This window comes from Liolophura sinensis, chromosome 4 (assembly GCF_032854445.1).
Source record: "Liolophura sinensis isolate JHLJ2023 chromosome 4, CUHK_Ljap_v2, whole genome shotgun sequence".
Taxonomy (NCBI): Eukaryota; Metazoa; Mollusca; class Polyplacophora; order Chitonida; family Chitonidae; genus Liolophura; species Liolophura sinensis.
The window spans coordinates 23589251-23608029 of record NC_088298.1 but is presented as its reverse complement, the minus strand read 5'-3'; the positions used below and the strand labels follow the sequence as shown (position 1 = coordinate 23608029).

General features: G+C 39.0%; 1 protein-coding gene across 1 annotated transcript in view; it reads left to right on the top strand.

Moving 5' to 3' along the window:
- LOC135464536 (uncharacterized) overlaps positions 1–18779 on the top strand; it is a 130988-nt gene that overhangs the window by 46114 nt on the left and 66095 nt on the right. Inside the window, 9 exon segments of the mRNA XM_064741960.1 lie at positions 1639–2205; positions 3241–3306; positions 4004–4570; positions 10465–10518; positions 10988–11554; positions 12796–12855; positions 13360–13926; positions 17600–17659; positions 18138–18704. Coding sequence (XP_064598030.1) covers positions 1639–2205; positions 3241–3306; positions 4004–4570; positions 10465–10518; positions 10988–11554; positions 12796–12855; positions 13360–13926; positions 17600–17659; positions 18138–18704 — 3075 coding nt within the window.

The window sequence follows — 18779 nt, the reverse complement described above, 5'->3', positions numbered from 1 at the left end:
CAGTTTTTTGATAGTTTGTGTTAAACGTCGGTTTTGCAGATTGAGCTTGGGATTATTGAACTGGAACGTCCATCTTGGTTGACTGCTGGTGTATTCGACATATAGAATATCCAATGTTGCGATAGCCTTATTCCTTGTTAACGACTCTAAATACGTCTGACTCTCAGCTTGACGCCTGGATCTCGGCTTGACGTCTGACTCTCAGTTTGACGTTTGACTCTCAGCTTGACGCCTAACTCTCAGCTTGACGCCTGACTCACAGCTTGACGTCTGACTGCTTGATGCCTAACTCTCAGCTTGACGCCTGACTCTCAGCTTGACGTCTGACTCAGTTTGACGTCTAACTCAGCTTGACGGCTGACTCAGCTTGACGTCTGACCCTCAGCTTGATGCCTGACTCTCAGTCTGAAGCCTGACTCACAGCTCGACGTGTGATTCAGCTTGACATGTGACTCTCGGCTTGACGCCTGACTCTCATCTTGACGTCTGACTCACAGCTCGACGTGTGATTCAGCTTGACATGTGACTCTCAGCTTGACGTCTGACTCTCAGCTTGACGCCTGGCTCACATCTTGACGTCTAACTCAGCTTGGCGTCTGACTCTCAGCTTGACGTCTGACTCTCAGCTTGACGTCTGACTTTCAGCTTGACACCCGACTCTCAGCTTGACGCCTGACTCTCTGCTTGAACGCTGATTCTCAGCATGACGTCTTACCCTCAGCTTAACGTCTGACTCTCAGCTTAACGTCTGACTCAGCTTGACGCCTGATTTTCAGCTTGACGTCTGACTCTCAGCTTGACGCCTGACTCTCAGCTTGACGTCTGACTCACAGCTTGACTCCTGATTCTCGGCTTGACGCCTGACTCTCAGTTTGACGTCTGACTCTCAGCCTGACGTCTGACTCTCAGATTGACGTCTGCTGACCAAAGTGCATATTAAACATTTTAACGTAGTTAGAAATTCACTCACGTTTCCTTGACTAGAACTCGTATCGAAAAGTTTGACTGTAACTTGACGAGATGGTAAAAAACTTTTCTTACAGGGTTAGATCTGATGCCTATCGCACTGACAGAACACCCAGTAGGGCGGATGTAGTAACACTTGTAATCTTATGATATTTATATAATTGCCATGTTACTATATGGCTTCCATAGACACTACCAACTCACATGGATCGATGTATTGGCTGCATAGGAGTTGTGCGTGTTTCACTGTGGTGGGGGTGGGGGATACCTGGTCCATTTCACCATGGGTCATTGTTTAGCCTTAAAAACTGGCAGTGTTGGCCGATTTGATTTCTCGATTGTGTTCCTGTGAAGTATTATTATGGAAGAAAACAATGGTGCACATCATGTCGTGAGTTCAAATCTCGGTTAAGCCTGGAAGCTCACTGAGAAATTCATTGAAAATGTTTGATTTGAGTTTAAAGACTATATCAGTGATCTAAGTTACAAAATACATTTAATTTAATTTCCCATTTTTTTTAAAGTTTATTATTTCTGTACTTCGTTATGTACTTAATTTGTGGTTAATTGCATAAGCATGGTGTAGACCACTGACCCTCGCCACATATAATATCCGTAAATACCGCAATGTTTCAAACAGAAAGTAAAATGTCATTGATATCTTTCTGACAGAATGTGTTGGAACAGAAGCTGACATCGTGGTCGTTGTTGACGCCTCCACCAGTGTGACAGAGTTCAACTTCCAGCTTCAGTTGGCCTTCCTCATGGATCTGGTCAAAAAAGCCGATGTTCCTAATGGCGCTGTCAGATTTGGTGTTTTAACATTCAGCACTGACGTCTACATCCAGTTCCACATGAATGAATACACGACTAGGGACGACTACATCAACGCCATTGCTCAGATTCCTTATAACTATGGAAGCACCAATACCGCTGATGGTATTAAAACCATGAGGACAGAGATGTTTACAAGGCGAAATGGAGACAGACCAAATATCCAGAACATTGGGGTTGTTCTGACAGACGGCGTGTCTAACATAAACTCTCGCCGTACCATTCCTGAAGCTGACTTAGCCCGACAGGCAGGTATCACAGTGTATGCCATCGGTATTGGCATCCAAGATACCCGTGAAATCGACGGAATTGCCAGCAGGCCTTTGGATAAGTACCGATTCAATGTGGACGACTTCGAAGCTCTACAAAACATTGACAAGTCTCTCTTCAAGTCTCTTTGTATTGGTAAGTTATGCAAATTCTTTTTATTTTATTTGTCAGTTATTTTCACAAGGATATTTCCCTTTGTAATGTATTTTCCTTCAGAAGAAACGGATTCATCAATATTACCTAATCTGCAGGAGCACACCTTATGACGTCATAAGGTATGCTCCTGTCAATGACGTCATTAACAGGATCACACTTTAGGATGTCATTAACAGGCGCACACCTTATGACATCATTAACAGGAGCACACCTTAGGATGTCATTAACAGGAGCACACCTTAGGATGTCATTAACAGGCGCACACCTTATGACATCATTAACAGGAGCACACCTTATGACGTCATTAACAGGAGCACACCTTAGGATGTCATTAACAGGAGCACACCTTATGACATCATTAACAGGAGCACACCTTAGGATGTCATTAACAGGAGCACACCTTATGACGTCATTAACAGGCGCACACCTTATGACATCATTAACAGGCGCACACCTTAGGATGTCATTAACAGGATCACACCTTAGGATGTCATTAACAGGAGCACACCTTAGGATGTCATTAACAGGAGCACACCTTAGGACATCATTTACACCTTGTATTGTTGCCCTTTTTAGAAATACAACAAACTACAGCATGGAGGGTAAAACTAGAGCAGTGTAATAGTTGACAAATGACCAGACGTAGTTCAGTCATATTCTAACCCTGCACTCAAAATGTTAAACAGAGTTTAACAGTAAAATATGCAGAAATATTTCACGGCAATTTGTTAGGCGTGACGGATTACTCAAATGATATTTACACAACCCATTTAATATACATTCACATGAAAACGATGCAAACGCACCAACTCTATGGCGTTCTTAATCTCTTAATCTACTCTTATAATCCTGGTTTACTCAGGTACAAAAACCTTTTTGTGATTTGCATAGATTTTGATTCATCAGGTAATACCTTCTTCTTTGAGGTTGTATTTTTTTTTATTATTTTAGATTTATATCCCGATTTTAGTGCTCTTTTAGCTCAATCAAAACTGTTCGTTGCTTTTTTTGTAGAGGTGCAGACGCCCAAGCCGACCCCACCACCAACAACGACGACGCCTCGTCCAACCACACTTTTAGGTAATCGTCGCCCTTGCAATTGTCCCTTCATCTTATTTTTAAGATTTTATCCACATAAAGCACTTCGGTTCTGTGTTACGTAATATGTGGGTCTTTCCTGTAATTGCTCCTGCTATACATTAATAGTTTGGGACACCTGCATTTAACTGTCCATAAAACTGGTATTAGACAAGTGTATAATAAAGGCTGAGGATATTGAAAGACAATAACAAAAGATATCAGATATGGATGGATGGAGGGCGATGCCGCTTAGCCAGGTGCGACCGGCATCGGGTTGCGCAGACAAATATAAATTCTGGGTGTCAGTTTAAGATTCGGCTCTTCAAGTGGGTACAATGACGTATGTTCTATGTTATAGTTATAGTTATATGCATCCGCATATCTCTATTATGTATAAAAACTTTTAAGAATTACTTGTTACCTGAATAGATTCACAGTTAGCAATGTTCAGGTAGCGGCTTTAAAAATACCGACATATGTAACATGTTATCTTTGAACAGCATGGGTGTCAGCGGTTACCAAAGACAAAAAATATCCGTTTCTATCGTAAGTATTTCATATACAAACCGTGGTGAATCCAAGTGGTGGTCTTTTAACTAGACCAAACGTAGGTATTTGGTTGATGCAAGGGTATCCGTTCCCCCTCTGATGTTGATATAACAAACACGTCTGTGACTAATTTTTGCTCTTCGTTCAGATTGTATTGGCAGCGAGGCTGATATCGTTGTTGTTGTTGACGCCTCTACCAGTGTGACAGAGTTCAACTTCCAGCTTCAGCTGGCCTTCCTCATGGATCTCATCAAGAAAGCCGACATTCCCAATGGCGCTGTGAGGTTTGGTGTTTTAACATTCAGCACTGACGTCTACATCCAGTTCCACATGAATGAATACAGGACCAGGGACGACTACATCAACGCCATTGCTCAGATTCCTTATAACTACGGAAGCACCAATACCGCTGATGGTATTAAAACCATGAGGACAGAGATGTTTAGCAGACGAAATGGAGACAGACCGAATGTTCAGAACATTGGGGTTGTTCTGACAGACGGTGTGTCCAACATCAACTCTCGCCGTACCATTCCCGAAGCTGACTTAGCCCGACAGGCAGGTATCACAGTGTATGCCATCGGTATTGGCATCCAAGATACCCGAGAAATCGACGGAATTGCCAACAAGCCTTTGGATAAGTACCGATTCAATGTGGACGACTTTGAAGCTCTACAAAACATTGATAAAAGTCTCTTCAAATCTCTGTGTATTGGTGAGTAAGAATGAAGAACTAACTTCAGATGACTGAATGTCATATTATTTAATCATCCTCTTAGATTTTATTTCAATTTCTCTATTCTTAATCACTATCATTTTTATCACACGCAACCTCTGTGATGAAAATCTCTGCTTCCTTCTGGAATCATCAACTCCAGATTTTAGACGAAAGGCTTAACGTTCTCCTCGAGTCTATCGCATCTTTGGAAGACTTCATTCTTGTAATGGAAGTCTCAACTTTCTATTTATTCCTGTCTCTACCATTTTCAATAATGTGACGACATTCTGGTCAACTTTCTTCTCTTTGACTATTGTCATTATGGCCTTGAAAATGTGAATTGATCACGTTGTTCTACATTAAATCTCTTTCATTCTTGTGACGAAAACATCAGCATTCCCATCTGTGGAATATCTCACATTACAAACTCATTTATGTGATGAGATTCTCAACTTTCTTCTTCTGTCTCAATCTCATTACTGGAAACAACAAACAATGAATATTCAGTTTTGAAGACTGCATTTCTTTCTGACATCAATATCATCTTCAAAACATCCTATTCTTCTGACAAAAATTCAATAATCAGCATTGTCGTGAGGAAAATCGGGTCAGCTTTCTTCCAATTAGATTCTCTTCTGTTCTCCGTTTTCTTTCTTTTTTTCTCATTTGTGCGAAATTACCACTTTCTTCATCTTTGAATCGCTTTCATTTATGTGACAAAAATCTCAACCTTCTCCTTCAGTCTCCATTCCCTTATTGGGAAAAAATAATGGAAATTCTGTTTTGATGCCAGTCTTTCTTACTATGCTATGCTTCTCTGAAACTTCGTCAAGTTTCTCAACGTCATTCCTTTCTTTATTAAAAAGAAAACAACCTTCGTGTGTCAAAACCATTAACTGTCTTCTGGCATCTTTATTATCTTCAGAACATTTTATTCTTCTGACAGAAATCTCAACTTAGCTGTTATTCCTGCCTTCTCCATTTTCAGTAGTCAGTATTGTTGTTAGCTTTCTTCTCTTTGCCTTCTATCCACGTCTGTACTCAATTTGACACTTTTTTGGTATAGAGTTACCTTTTTCTTTACTTTAATCACTTTCATTTATATGACGGTAATCTTAATTTTCTTCTTCAGTCTCAATCTCCCTACTGGGAAAAAATAATGAAAATTCATATACTTCCTTCGTTAAAACTTTCTTCTGGCATCTAAATCCTCTCCAGAACACTTTATTCTTCGGACAGAAATCTCAGCTTTCCTCTATTTCACGGCTAACCCATTGTCTGTATTCACCGCTGTCCTCACAACATTCTGTTTAGTTTTCTTTTCTTTGGATTAGCTTTTATTCTCAATTTGCCTCTAATTAGTGTGAAATTACCAAATTTCACTTCCATTTATGTGACCAAAATCTCCACTTTCTTCTTCAGTCTAAATCTCTCTGTATTTAATTTATTTCCTGTTTGCACTCTGTCTCTGACACATCGTCAAGTCTGTTGTCCTACATCAGACAAACATTCACCGTGTATGAACTTCATTCGTCTGACGACAATCTCTACTTTCTTCTTCAGTCTAAATCTCTCTGTACTGGAAAATAGTAATCAACATTTAATTTATTTCCTGTTTGCACTCTGTCTCTGACACATCGTCAAGTCTGTTGTCCTGCATCAGACAAACATTCAACGTGTATGAACTTCATTCGTCTGACGACAATCTCTACTTTCTTCTTCAGTCCAAATCTCTCTGTACTGGAAAATAGTAATCAATATTTAATTTATTTCCTGTTTGCACTCTATCCCTGACACATCGTCAAGTCTGTTGTCCTGCATCAGACTTACATTCAACGTGTATGAACTTCATTCGTCTGACGACAATCTCTACTTTCTTCTTCAGTCTAAATCTCTCTGTACTGGAAAATAGTAATCAATATTTAATTGATTTCCTGTTTGCACTCTGTCTCTGACACATCGTCAAGTCTGTTGTCCTGCATCAGACATACATTCAACGTGTATGAACTTCATTCGTCTGACGACAATCTCTACTTTCTTCTTCAGTCTAAATCTCTCTGTACTGGAAAATAGTAATCAACATTTAATTTATTTCCTGTTTGCACTCTGTCTCTGAAACATCGTCAAGTCTGTTGTCCTGCATCAGACAAACATTCAACGTGTATGAACTTCATTCGTCTGACGACAATCTCTACTTTCTTCTTCAGTCCAAATCTCTCTGTACTGGAAAATAGTAATCAATATTTAATTTATTTCCTGTTTGCACTCTGTCTCTGACACATCGTCAAGTCTGTTGTCCTGCATCAGACTTACATTCAACGTGTATGAACTTCATTCCTCTGACGACAATCTCTACTTTCTTCTTCAGTCTAAATCTCTCTGTACTGGAAAATAGTAATCAACATTTAATTTATTTCCTGTTTGCACTTTGTCTCTGACACATCGTCAAGTCTGTTGTCCTGCATCAGACTTACATTCAACGTGTATGAACTTCATTCGTCTGACGACAATCTCTACTTTCTTCTTCAGTCTAAATCTCTCTGTATTGGAAAATAGTAATCAACATTTAATTTATTTCCTGTTTGCACTCTGTCTCTGACACATCGTCAAGTCTGTTGTCCTGCATCAGACTTACATTCAACGTGTATGAACTTCATTCGTCTGACGACAATCTCTACTTTCTTTTGGAATCTAACCTATCATCATACTTCCTTGTTGTGACTAAGGGAATCTGCCAGCTCCGGTTGTTAAAGCCCTGGCTCGCTTCGGCTATGAGGCCTCTACCATAGAGGTCATAAGTTCGAATCCAGCTCCCACGGTTTAATCTGCGGCTTTTAGTCAAGCAGTTTGTCGGGTATCTTACAAAAATCGGTGATTGTACTCCGATACTTTCCTCAAATAAACATTATCCACCGTCATATAAAACAAAAAAGAACACCTTGAGTACGGTTTTTGTGCCAATCAGTTTACCAATTTTTTCTTCTTCAGTTAATGTTGTTGTTTGGATGAAGATTTGATCATGTTTTCTGTCCCCCGTGTCTTTTCTGTTTACAGCACACGTCTTTTTGGTTTGGTGAAATGCTTTCGTTTGGATGGAAAAATCTAAACTCCATTATCACAATCTCTCACATATTTAACATACCTTTACCCAGGAGAAAATCTGAAAATATTTTGAATTTGTTATATTGTCAGCACAAGTCATTCGTGTGGGGAAAATCGCAACTATATTCTTGTATCTATCCTGTCTTTAGCACACATCATTCGTGTGGAAAAAATTGCAGCTTTCTTCTTTAATCTATAATATAATGAGCACACGCCATTCGGGTGGAAAAAATTGCAACTTTTTGTATCTGTGTTGTCAGAAGCACTCGTTATTCGTGTGGAAAATAATTGCAACTTTCTTTTGTATCTCTACTATCATAAGCACACGTTATTCGTGTGGAAAATAATTATAACTTTCTTCTTGTATCTGTCCTGTCATCAGCACTCCTTAGTCATGTGGAAAATACTTGCAACGTTCTTCTTGTATAAATCCAGTCATAAGCACACAGTCATTCGTGTGGAAAAAAATCGCGGCTTTCCTCTTGAAGCTATCACTGTATCGTCGTGTGTAAAATTGCAACTTTCTTCTTGAATCTGCCATATCATCAGCACACGTCATTCGTGTGATCAGATCGCAACTTTCTTCTTGAATCTATCCTATTTTGAGCACACGTCATTCGTGTGAGCAAATCGCAACTTTCTTCTTGAATCTATCCTATTTTGAGCACACGTCATTCGTGTGAGCAAATCACAACTTTTTTCTTGAAAATATCCTATTTTGAGCACACGTCATTCTTGTGAGCAAATCGCAACTTTCTTCTTGAATCTATCCTATTTTGAGCACACGTAATTCGTGTGAGCAAATCGCAACTTTCTTCTTTAATCTATCCTATTTTGAGCACACGTCATTCGTGTGAGCAAATCACAACTTTTTTCTTGAAAATATCCTATTTTGAGCACACGTCATTCGTGTGAGCAAATCGCAACTTTCTTCTTGAATCTATCCTATTTTGAGCACACGTCATTCTTGTGAGCAAATCACAACTTTCTTCTTGAATCTATCCTATTTTGAGCACACGTCATGCGTGAGCAAATCGCAACTTTCTTCTTGAATCTATCCTATTTTGAGCACACGTCATTGGCGTGTGAGCAAATCACAACTTTCTTCTTGAATCTAGAAGTTATGAGCACACGTTTTTCGTGTGAGCAAATCAGAACTTTCTGCTTGAGTCTATCCTGTTTTGAGTCTATCCTCGTGTGAGCAAATCACAACTTTCTTCTTGAATCTAGAAGTTATGAGCACACGTCATTCGTGTGAGCAAATCACAACTTTCTTCTTAAATCTATCCTATTTTGAGCACACGTTATTCGTGTGAGTAAATCACAACTTTCTTCTTGAATCTATCCTATTTTGAGCACACGTCATTCGTGTGAGCAAATCGCAACTTTCTTCTTGAATCTATCCTATTTTGAGCACACGTAATTCGTGTGAGCAAATCGCAACTTTCTTCTTGAATCTATCCTATTTTGAGCACACGTCATTCGTGTGAGCAAATCACAACTTTCTTCTTGAATCTATCCTATTTTGAGCACACGTCATGCGTGTGAGCAAATCGCAACTTTCTTTTTGAATCTATCCTATTTTGAGCACACGTCATTGGCGTGAGCAAATCACAACTTTCTTCTTGAATCTAGAAGTTATGAGCACACGTTTTTCTTGTGAGCAAATCAGAACTTTCTTCTTGAGTCTATCCTGTTTTGAGTCTATCCTCGTGTGAGCAAATCACAACTTTCTTCTTGAATCTATCCTATTTTGAGCACACGTCATTCGTGTGAGCAAATCGCAACTTTCTTCTTGAATCTATCCTATTTTGAGCACACGTCATTCGTGTGAGCAAATCGCAACTTTCTTCTTGAATCTATCCTATTTTGAGCACACGTAATTCGTGTGAGCAAATCACAACTTTCTTCTTGAATCTATCCTATTTTGAGCACACGTCATTCGTGTGAGCAAATCGCAACTTTCTTCTTGAATCTATCCTATTTTGAGCACACGTCATTCGTGTGAGCAAATCACAACTTTTTTCTTGAAAATATCCTATTTTGAGCACACGTCATTCGTTTGAGCAAATCGCAACTTTCTTCTTGAATCTATCCTATTTTGAGCACACGTCATTCGTGTGAGCAAATCACAACTTTCTTCTTGAATCTATCCTATTTTGAGCACACGTCATTCGCGTGAGCAAATCACAACTTTCTTCATGAATATATTGCCTAGCTCCATCCTTTACACGCATTCATAAAGGCGAAAAATCTCAACTTTCGTCTTTCTGTCATCAGCATCTCCTTGGTGTACTGAACATTTGCACACTAGGAGTAAATCCCTCAGTTTACTCTGTACGTCGTAGGATTGCAAATATAGATTTCTTTTACTTTCACTTCCTCAGATATTCACTAAACGATTCTTCATCTTTCTTCATTTTCAAAATATACGGCATATAACAAGGGAAAAACTCATCTTCTGACCTCTTTAAATTCTCTTATTAACACATGTTATGGGTTCGGCGGAAGTTCTGGAGAAATGGATTTCATTTACCATTGCCTGAACGACTTTGCCGGATGTTTTAGATGCAACCTGATCGGCCGATGATTACACGAAAGGCTATATATACCCTGAACATTTCGTCTCGTCACGTGACAATGGCTTTGAGATAGACATACCTTAAACTTTATCCATTTTCCACTCATCTCCACTCAGCTGATCTCTGTTCACATGTTATTAAGGATACACAGATTCTAAACTTGCGCGAACGTCAACTGATTATACCTGTGCATCTGGTCGTTTTCAGAGGTGAAGAAGCCCAAACCAACACCGCCACCAACTACGCCCAGACCAACGCTGGGTAAATACAATCCGCTGAAAACTACGTTTTCTTTTAACATTTATTTGATATATGAGCGTACGACAATTACGTTAATCAAACAACAGAATATTAAACACTAAATAGACCGTGATCCGATTATAGAGCTCTTTGTGAAGTAGACATACAGAAGGAAAATGTTCTTTCCAACACTTCTATTTCGGAAACCGTCAAGTTTATACTTTGGTATATGAACCGTGCGGTGCCAAAATAGGTTCTGTAGCGGTATGTGATCAAGTTACACAGCAAAAATGGACATTTTCTAGTAAATGATATATCGAACACTTAAAAGAATACTGGAATTTATTATGAATTAAATTAAACAGAATAAGTAAGCTTACTTTGTCGCACTGATAGAACACACAGTATTAGCTATTGTTTTTACATTTTTCCAACTAGGTCATAACATATAATTATTTAATTTTATACCTTACATTGTTTTCTTGCTCAGATTGTATTGGTAGCGAGGCTGACATCGTTGTTGTTGTTGACGCCTCTACCAGTGTGACAGAACTCAACTTCCAGCTTCAGCTGGCCTTCCTCATGGATCTTGTCAAGAAAGCCGACATTCCTAACGGAGCTGTGAGGTTTGGAGTTTTGACATACAGCACTGATGTCTACATCCAGTTCCATCTGAACGAATTTAGGACCAGGGACGACTACATCAATGCCATTTCCCAGATTCCGTACAACTACGGAAGCACCAATACTGCAGATGGTATTAAAACCATGAGGACAGAGATGTTTAGCAGACGAAATGGAGACAGACCGAATGTCCAGAACATTGCGGTTGTTCTGACAGACGGTGTGTCCAACATCAACTCTCGCCGTACTATTCCTGAATCTGACTTAGCCCGCCAGGCAGGTATCACAGTGTATGCCATCGGTATTGGCATCCAAGATACCCGAGAAATCGACGGAATTGCCAACAAGCCTTTGGATAAGTACCGATTCAGTGTGGATGATTTTGAAGCTCTACAAAATCTTGATAAAACGCTTTTCAAGTCTCTGTGTATTGGTGAGTAAGAAAGAAAAACCCATATCCGAGGATTGCTATCGCCATCAGACACCTGTACAAGTCTCAGCTATCCTTCCTTTCAAATCTGTCCCGTGTTTAATGCACACACTTTGTAAGTGACATAAACTGTTCTTTTACCTTGATTCTCAGTTATGATGAAAGTGAACTGTGTCATGTAATAGACACAAACTTTCATCTCATCCAAATCTTTATTGTGTAAAACTCACGGCATTCACGTGATATAAATCTTAACTTTCTTGATTGTATCACATCTTTAGAAAAGCGTAAATTACTACTTTCTTGAATCTATCTCATGTTAACAACTTTCTTCCTGAAACTCTCCCATCGTCAGAACCCGTCATTTTTGTGACGCAAGTTTTAATATTCTTCTTGAATCTATCCTATCTTCAGCACACACCATTTGTGTGAAATAAATCTCATCTTTTTCTTGAATGCGTGCTTTCCGTTGTACTCGATAACGGCACCTGTTGTCTTAAGCCTGTCCGATGTTCAAAACATGCCATTTCTTTGGCGTATTTCTCAGGGTTCTTCTTGAATTTAACTCATCGTCAGCACTTGTAAATCTTAACCTTTTCCTTGAGTGCCTTAGCACTCAACCATTTTAATTTTCTTCAAAGACCTGTACCATTTTTATGCACGTTTCATTTTTATGACGGCGAATGGAATTCTTCCTGAATCTGTCTCATGTTGGACACACGTCATTCGATGACGAAAGATTTAATTTCTCTCCATTTCTAATCGGGGAGACTGTTTTTGTCGCCTTCGCATGATATGCCTCTGTAGTCATCCGACATTTCTTTGTCAACATCTCAACTGTTAGCATTTTCCAGTTATTCCCATATTTATCACACATGATTCGTGTGTCAAAAAAGCTCATCTTTCTTCTTGAATCTATCCCATCAGGAGAGATTCTTTTATTGTGATCAGGAATAACGAAACACCCCTTCACCCAACACGCCAGTACCACTTAGCACCTGGACTATCTACCTTCACCCAACACGCCAGCACCACTTAGCACCTGGACTATCAACATCCTTGTGCATCATATTTCGTCTAATCATGACCAAAACATAAACATATTTTGAGGTTGACATGTATGTACCTGTCTTCATTTTCCCCTCATCTTTCCACATCTAAACTCTGTCCTATATACCGTTAATTATGTTAAAAAATCTAATTTAAGCGAGCTTCCAGCTGGTTATCTTTATACCTATTTCCAGAGGTTGAGACTCCCAAGCCAACACCCCCACCAACTACGCCAAGGCCAACGACTCTGCTGGGTAAATACCATTCGCTGAAAACTGCGTTTCGTTTTAACAAGTCTTCTATCTATCAGCATACTTCGGAATACTTCTGTCACTCAGCGGAATAAAAGAGAGCTAATAGACCATAACCTGATTCCTTAATTAGCATTTTCTTCTTCACTAGAAATATCTATATTCCTTTAGAAGTTCCTGTTTAATACATTTCGACAAGTATACACATACAAGAAAGATGTGCTTTTCAACAACTTTTGGTGGCAGTTGTAATTTTTACCTATTTAAATGAACCTTGTCATGCTAATGTAAATCTCTTTCCGGCATCTGAGGTGGGTTACAGTTAGGGCAGTACTGGTTTCTGTAATTTATGATTACAATAAGGCAGAGACATTTTAGCTTAGCTTGACACATTAATACAACGCGATATTAACTATTGTCTCCCTCGGTAAAGTGATTTCACTCTTTTCAGCTGGGCCATGCAATACGCACATTTAATTTCATACCTTACATTGCTTTCTCACCCAGATTGTATTGGTAGCGAGGCTGATATCGTTGTTGTTGTTGACGCCTCTACCAGTGTGACAGAACTCAACTTCCAGCTTCAGCTGGCCTTCCTCATGGATCTTGTCAAGAAAGCCGATATTCCCAATGGAGCTGTGAGGTTTGGTGTTTTAACATACAGCACTGAAGTCTACATCCAGTTCCATCTGAACGAGTACAGGACCAGGGACGACTACATCAATGCCATTGCTCAGATTCCGTACAACTACGGAAGCACCAATACTGCAGATGGTATTAAAACCATGAGGACAGAGATGTTTAGCAGACGAAATGGAGACAGACCAAATGTCCAGAACATTGCGGTTGTTCTGACAGACGGTGTGTCCAACATCAACTCCCGCCGTACTATTCCTGAAGCTGACTTAGCCCGCCAGGCAGGTATCACAGTGTATGCTATCGGTATTGGCATCCAAGATACCCGAGAAATCGACGGAATTGCCAACAAGCCTTTGGATAAGTACCGATTCAGTGTGGATGACTTTGAAGCTCTACAAAATATAGATAAAACGCTTTTCAAGTCTCTGTGTATTGGTGAGTAAGAGAATAACCCATTCCTGATGTTCATCTATCATGTCTGATTCTGCTATCGCCGTTTGAGCCTTTTGTTTCTCAGCTATCCTTCCCATCACTTGTTTGAAGTAACTATTCTCTTTGTCAAATTTGTCCCATCTTAAGATAACGTCATTTGTGTGACGGATATCTTCTTGAACTTAAACTCTATTCAGAACACGTCATTCGAATGACGTAAGTTTTAGCCTTCCCTAAATCTGTTCTTCCATCATCAGCTTACGTCTTTCCTGTGACGTATATGTTCCTGAACCAGTCCTATATTGTAAATACGTAATTTGTATGACGTGAATCTTAACCATCTTCTTGAATCTGTCCTCACATTACGAGCACGTTATTTGCATGACGTTAATTTTCTTGACTCTTTCCTCATATTCAGAACACTTCATTCGTATGACGTCAATTTTCTGAAGTCTGTCCTCACATTACGAACACGTTATTTGTATGACGTTAATTTTCTTGACTCTTTCCTCATATTCAGAACACTTCATTCGTATGACGTCAATTTTCTGAAGTCTGTCCTCACATTACGAACACGTTATTTGTATGACGTCAATTTTCTTGACTCTTTCCTCATATTCAAAACACTTCATTCGTATGACGTCAATTTTCTGAAGTCTGTCCTCACATTACGAACACGTTATTTGTATGACGTCAATTTTCTTGATTCTGTCCCCATATTCAGAACACGTCATTCGTTTGACGTTCGTTTTCTCCACTCTATCCTGATATTCAAAACACGTCATTCGCATGACGTTAATTTCTTGCAGTCTGTCCTCACATTACGAACACGTTATTTGTATGACGTCAATTTTCTTGATTCTGTCCCCATATTCAGAACACGTCATTCGTTTGACGTTAATTTTCTCGACTCTTTCCTCATATTCAGAACACTTCATTCGTATGACGTCAATTTTCTGAAGTCTGTCCTCACATTACGAACACGTTATTTGTATGACGTCAATTTTCTTGATTCTGTCCTCATATTCAGAACACGTCATTCGTTTGACGTTCGTTTTCTCCACTCTATCCTGATATTCAAAACACGTCATTCGCATGACGTTAATTTCTTGCAGTCTGTCCTCACATTACGAACACGTTATTTGTATGACGTCAATTTTCTTGATTCTGTCCCCATATTCAAACACGTCATTCGTTTGACGTTAATTTTCTCGACTCTTTCCTCATATTCAGAACACTTCATTCGTATGACGTCAATTTTCTGAAGTCTGTCCTCACATTACGAACACGTTATTTGTATGACGTCAATTTTCTTGATTCTGTCCTCATATTCAGAACACGTCATTCGTTTGACGTTAATTTTCTTGACTCTGTCCTCATATTCAGAACACGTCATTCGTATGACGTTCGCTTTCTCCACTCTGCCCTGATCTTCAAAACACGTCATTCGTATGACGTTAATTTTCTTGAATCTCTCCTTATATTCAAAACACGTCATTCGTATGACGTTAATTTTCTTGACTCTTTCCTCATATTCAGAACACTTCATTCGTATGACGTCAATTTTCTTGACTCGGTCCTCATATTCAGAACACGTCATTCGTATGACGTTCGTTTTCTCCACTCTGTCCTGATCTTCAAAACACTTCATTCGTTTGACGTTAATTTTCTTGAATCTCTCCTTATATTCAAAACACGTCATTCATATGACGTAAATCTTGTTAAATGTCCGTAAATCCTTTTGAATCTGTCATATTCAGAACACGTCAATTTCCTGACTCTGACCTCTTGTTCAGAACACGTCATTCGTGTGACGTTAATTTTCTTGACTCTGTCCTCATATTCAGAACACGTCATTCGTGTGACGTCAATTTTCTTGAATCTCTCCTTATATTCAAAACACGTCATTCGTATCATTCGTGTGACGAAAATCTTGTTCTAATCAGGCGAACCGATTTCTGTCACGTTCCTCTCATATTAGTCTATCGACACTTCTCAAGTCTCTTTTGATTTAATTCGATTTTTGCCTAAATGGTGAATTTGTTCTTGTATCTCTTTTTCTCGTTCTTTATATTCTTTACTCTTGTTTCTTAATCTCACCATTTCTCTTTAATCTCCACTCAATACAACACTATTCTTTGAAAAAAAAATCTTTTGCCTCTTCCATTTTTAATAAACACTATTCAGATGAAACAATTGTCTGTTTTCTTCAAGAAAAAGTCATTTATTTTTTGATTATGCATCTCACTGGTTTATCATTACATTCAAAGCGTTTCATTCTTATGCAGAAAATCTAAACTTGTATTTATATTGTGTCAGCGTGTTCCTCCGTCCACGTCTTTTCTTTCCGGTTTATTGTACATTAAATACAGAGGAATCTGAATTTTCTCTTTTCTATTTTCTCACCTTTTTACTATACAGCCTTTTACATTGACAATGATCTAAAGTTCTTCCAGTACCACAAGATTGTGTTAACACACATATAATGCTTGTTTGACAAATATGGTCAGCTCCTTTATCGGTGGACATTGAGTGAACTGTTTGCTTAATGGCGGATCCGATATTTCAATCGTCTCCTGCAATGGGCACCTTTCCCGCCTAAATCCATTATATTTTTATAAATCTCAGAACTCCCCAAAGTATAGACAAGATTATTAGTGTCAAACCAAGCATGCAACTGAACACTTAAACTGCTGGTTGGCAAGAACAAATACTTCATATTGTAAATGTGCTAAATATTTTATTTTTAACCCGAAATACAGAGGCTTGTTGAAAACACAGCAGAGTCCTTATTGCCCATACTTGTAACATCGTCCCGATAAGTGCAAGACGGTGGAACGAAAAACGTATTCCAGTCGATTTGAGTGATAAGGCGGGTATTATGAGGATATTGCACATTTGATTAGATGAGTTTACGTCGATGTGGATGAAAGGTAGTTGATAATCAGAGTGTCACAGTCCTTGCACAAAGGTGTGTCAAAAAAAGGAGATGTTTGGTTGTTGCAATATGTATTGTATATGAAAACAATTTATCGTGATTACCCGCAATTGTATGTTTTTTAAATTATTTTGGTGTCGTGTAATTGTTGCTTGTTCATTCGATATAAGATCAGTTAAGGTCTTTACATGGATGTTACGTGTTTAAGTGTAAGTCATGGAACTATTTTCGACATTTCGGGAATATAAAAATCTACAGAATGAAAAGTATTAAAATCCGACAGTGTGATTTTTGGCAAATAGTCAGACCGAATCAGTGAAATCTGGCCTCTTGTCAGTTTACCCCAGTTAGGAATTTTTTCTGACTGTTCATGTAGATGCTTAAACAGAACACAAGCCCTAGTGTCCCTAGCACCATGGCTTGAGCGGGTATCCCCTATCACCATGCCTCAACCAGATTTCCCTCAGCACCATGGCTTGTCAACCATATTTCGTTTTCTTTTCTTCATTTACCAACTTTTTTCGTTTTCCCTTTCGTCATTTGCTAGTAAAGCTTTCTTCGTTTTCCTTTTCTTCTTTTTATCCCTCAGACTTTTTATATTTTCATTCTCTTCATTTACCTTCTCTTCATTTCCGCTTCTTTTTTATTGTCAACTTATCCCCTCTCATGGCTTAATTCATGGTTCTATTGATGAGCAAATTTCAAATTGATTGTCCAAACGCCAATTATCATTTTCAGAGCCAGAGACGCCCAAACCAACCCCACCGCCAACTACACCCAGACCAACCACCTTGCAGGGTAAATACCATTCTATTCAGTTTAGTTTAGTCAGAAAAATGTCGGCATAACAAATTAAGTTGTAGAGCAGTATTTTTAATGAGTAAAAATCACAAAACCATATATTTGATAATGACCATATCATTCAGGTTTTGGTAAACCACTGTACCTTGTAACATCCACTCTTATATCTTGTCTTATATCGACCCCTGTGATTCTAATAAAACTACGACACACAATGTTTGTTAAAAGTTGCACTACCAAAACTATGTTGACTTCCTAACGACTGGAGTTTTTAAAACTATTATAAGCAGGCAAATTCGGCATCCGAAATTAAGCTGCAGAGCAGTAATGACACCGAGTAAAATTAAGAAAAACATCGATTTGGCCCTGACCGTGTCATTCATTCTTTGGTAAAGTTTTAATTCATCTCCCTTCTTTTCATCTTGGTCATGTTATACACATTTGAACTGGTATCTTACTGTGCTTTCTTGCTCAGATTGTATTGGCACCGAGGCTGACATCGTTGTTGTTGTTGACGCCTCCACCAGTGTAACAGAGTTCAACTTCCAGCTTCAGCTGGCCTTCCTCATGGATCTAGTGAAGAAAGCCGATGTTCCTAATGGCGCTGTGAGGTTTGGTGTTTTAACATTCAGCACTGAAGTCTACATCCAGTTCCACATGAATGAATACTCGACCAGGGACGACTACATCAACGCCATTGCTCAGATTCCTTACAACTACGGAAGCACCAATACCGCTGATGGTATTAAAACCATGAGGACAGAGATGTTTAGCAGAAGAAATGGAGACAGACCGAATGTCCAGAACATTGCTGTTGTTCTGACGGACGGTGTGTCCAACATCAACTCTCGCCGTACTATTCCTGAAGCTGACTTAGCCCGACAGGCAGGTATCACAGTGTATGCTATCGGTATTGGCATCCAAGATACCCGAGAAATCGACGGAATTGCCAACAAGCCTTTGGATAAGTACCGATTCAATGTGGACGACTTTGAAGCTCTACAAAACATTGATAAAAGCCTTTTCAAATCCCTCTGCATCAGTGAGTATAATTCATTGGGTAGTAAAACGTAAGCATTGATTCATGTAAATACGTTCACACTGCTATAAGAGAAAA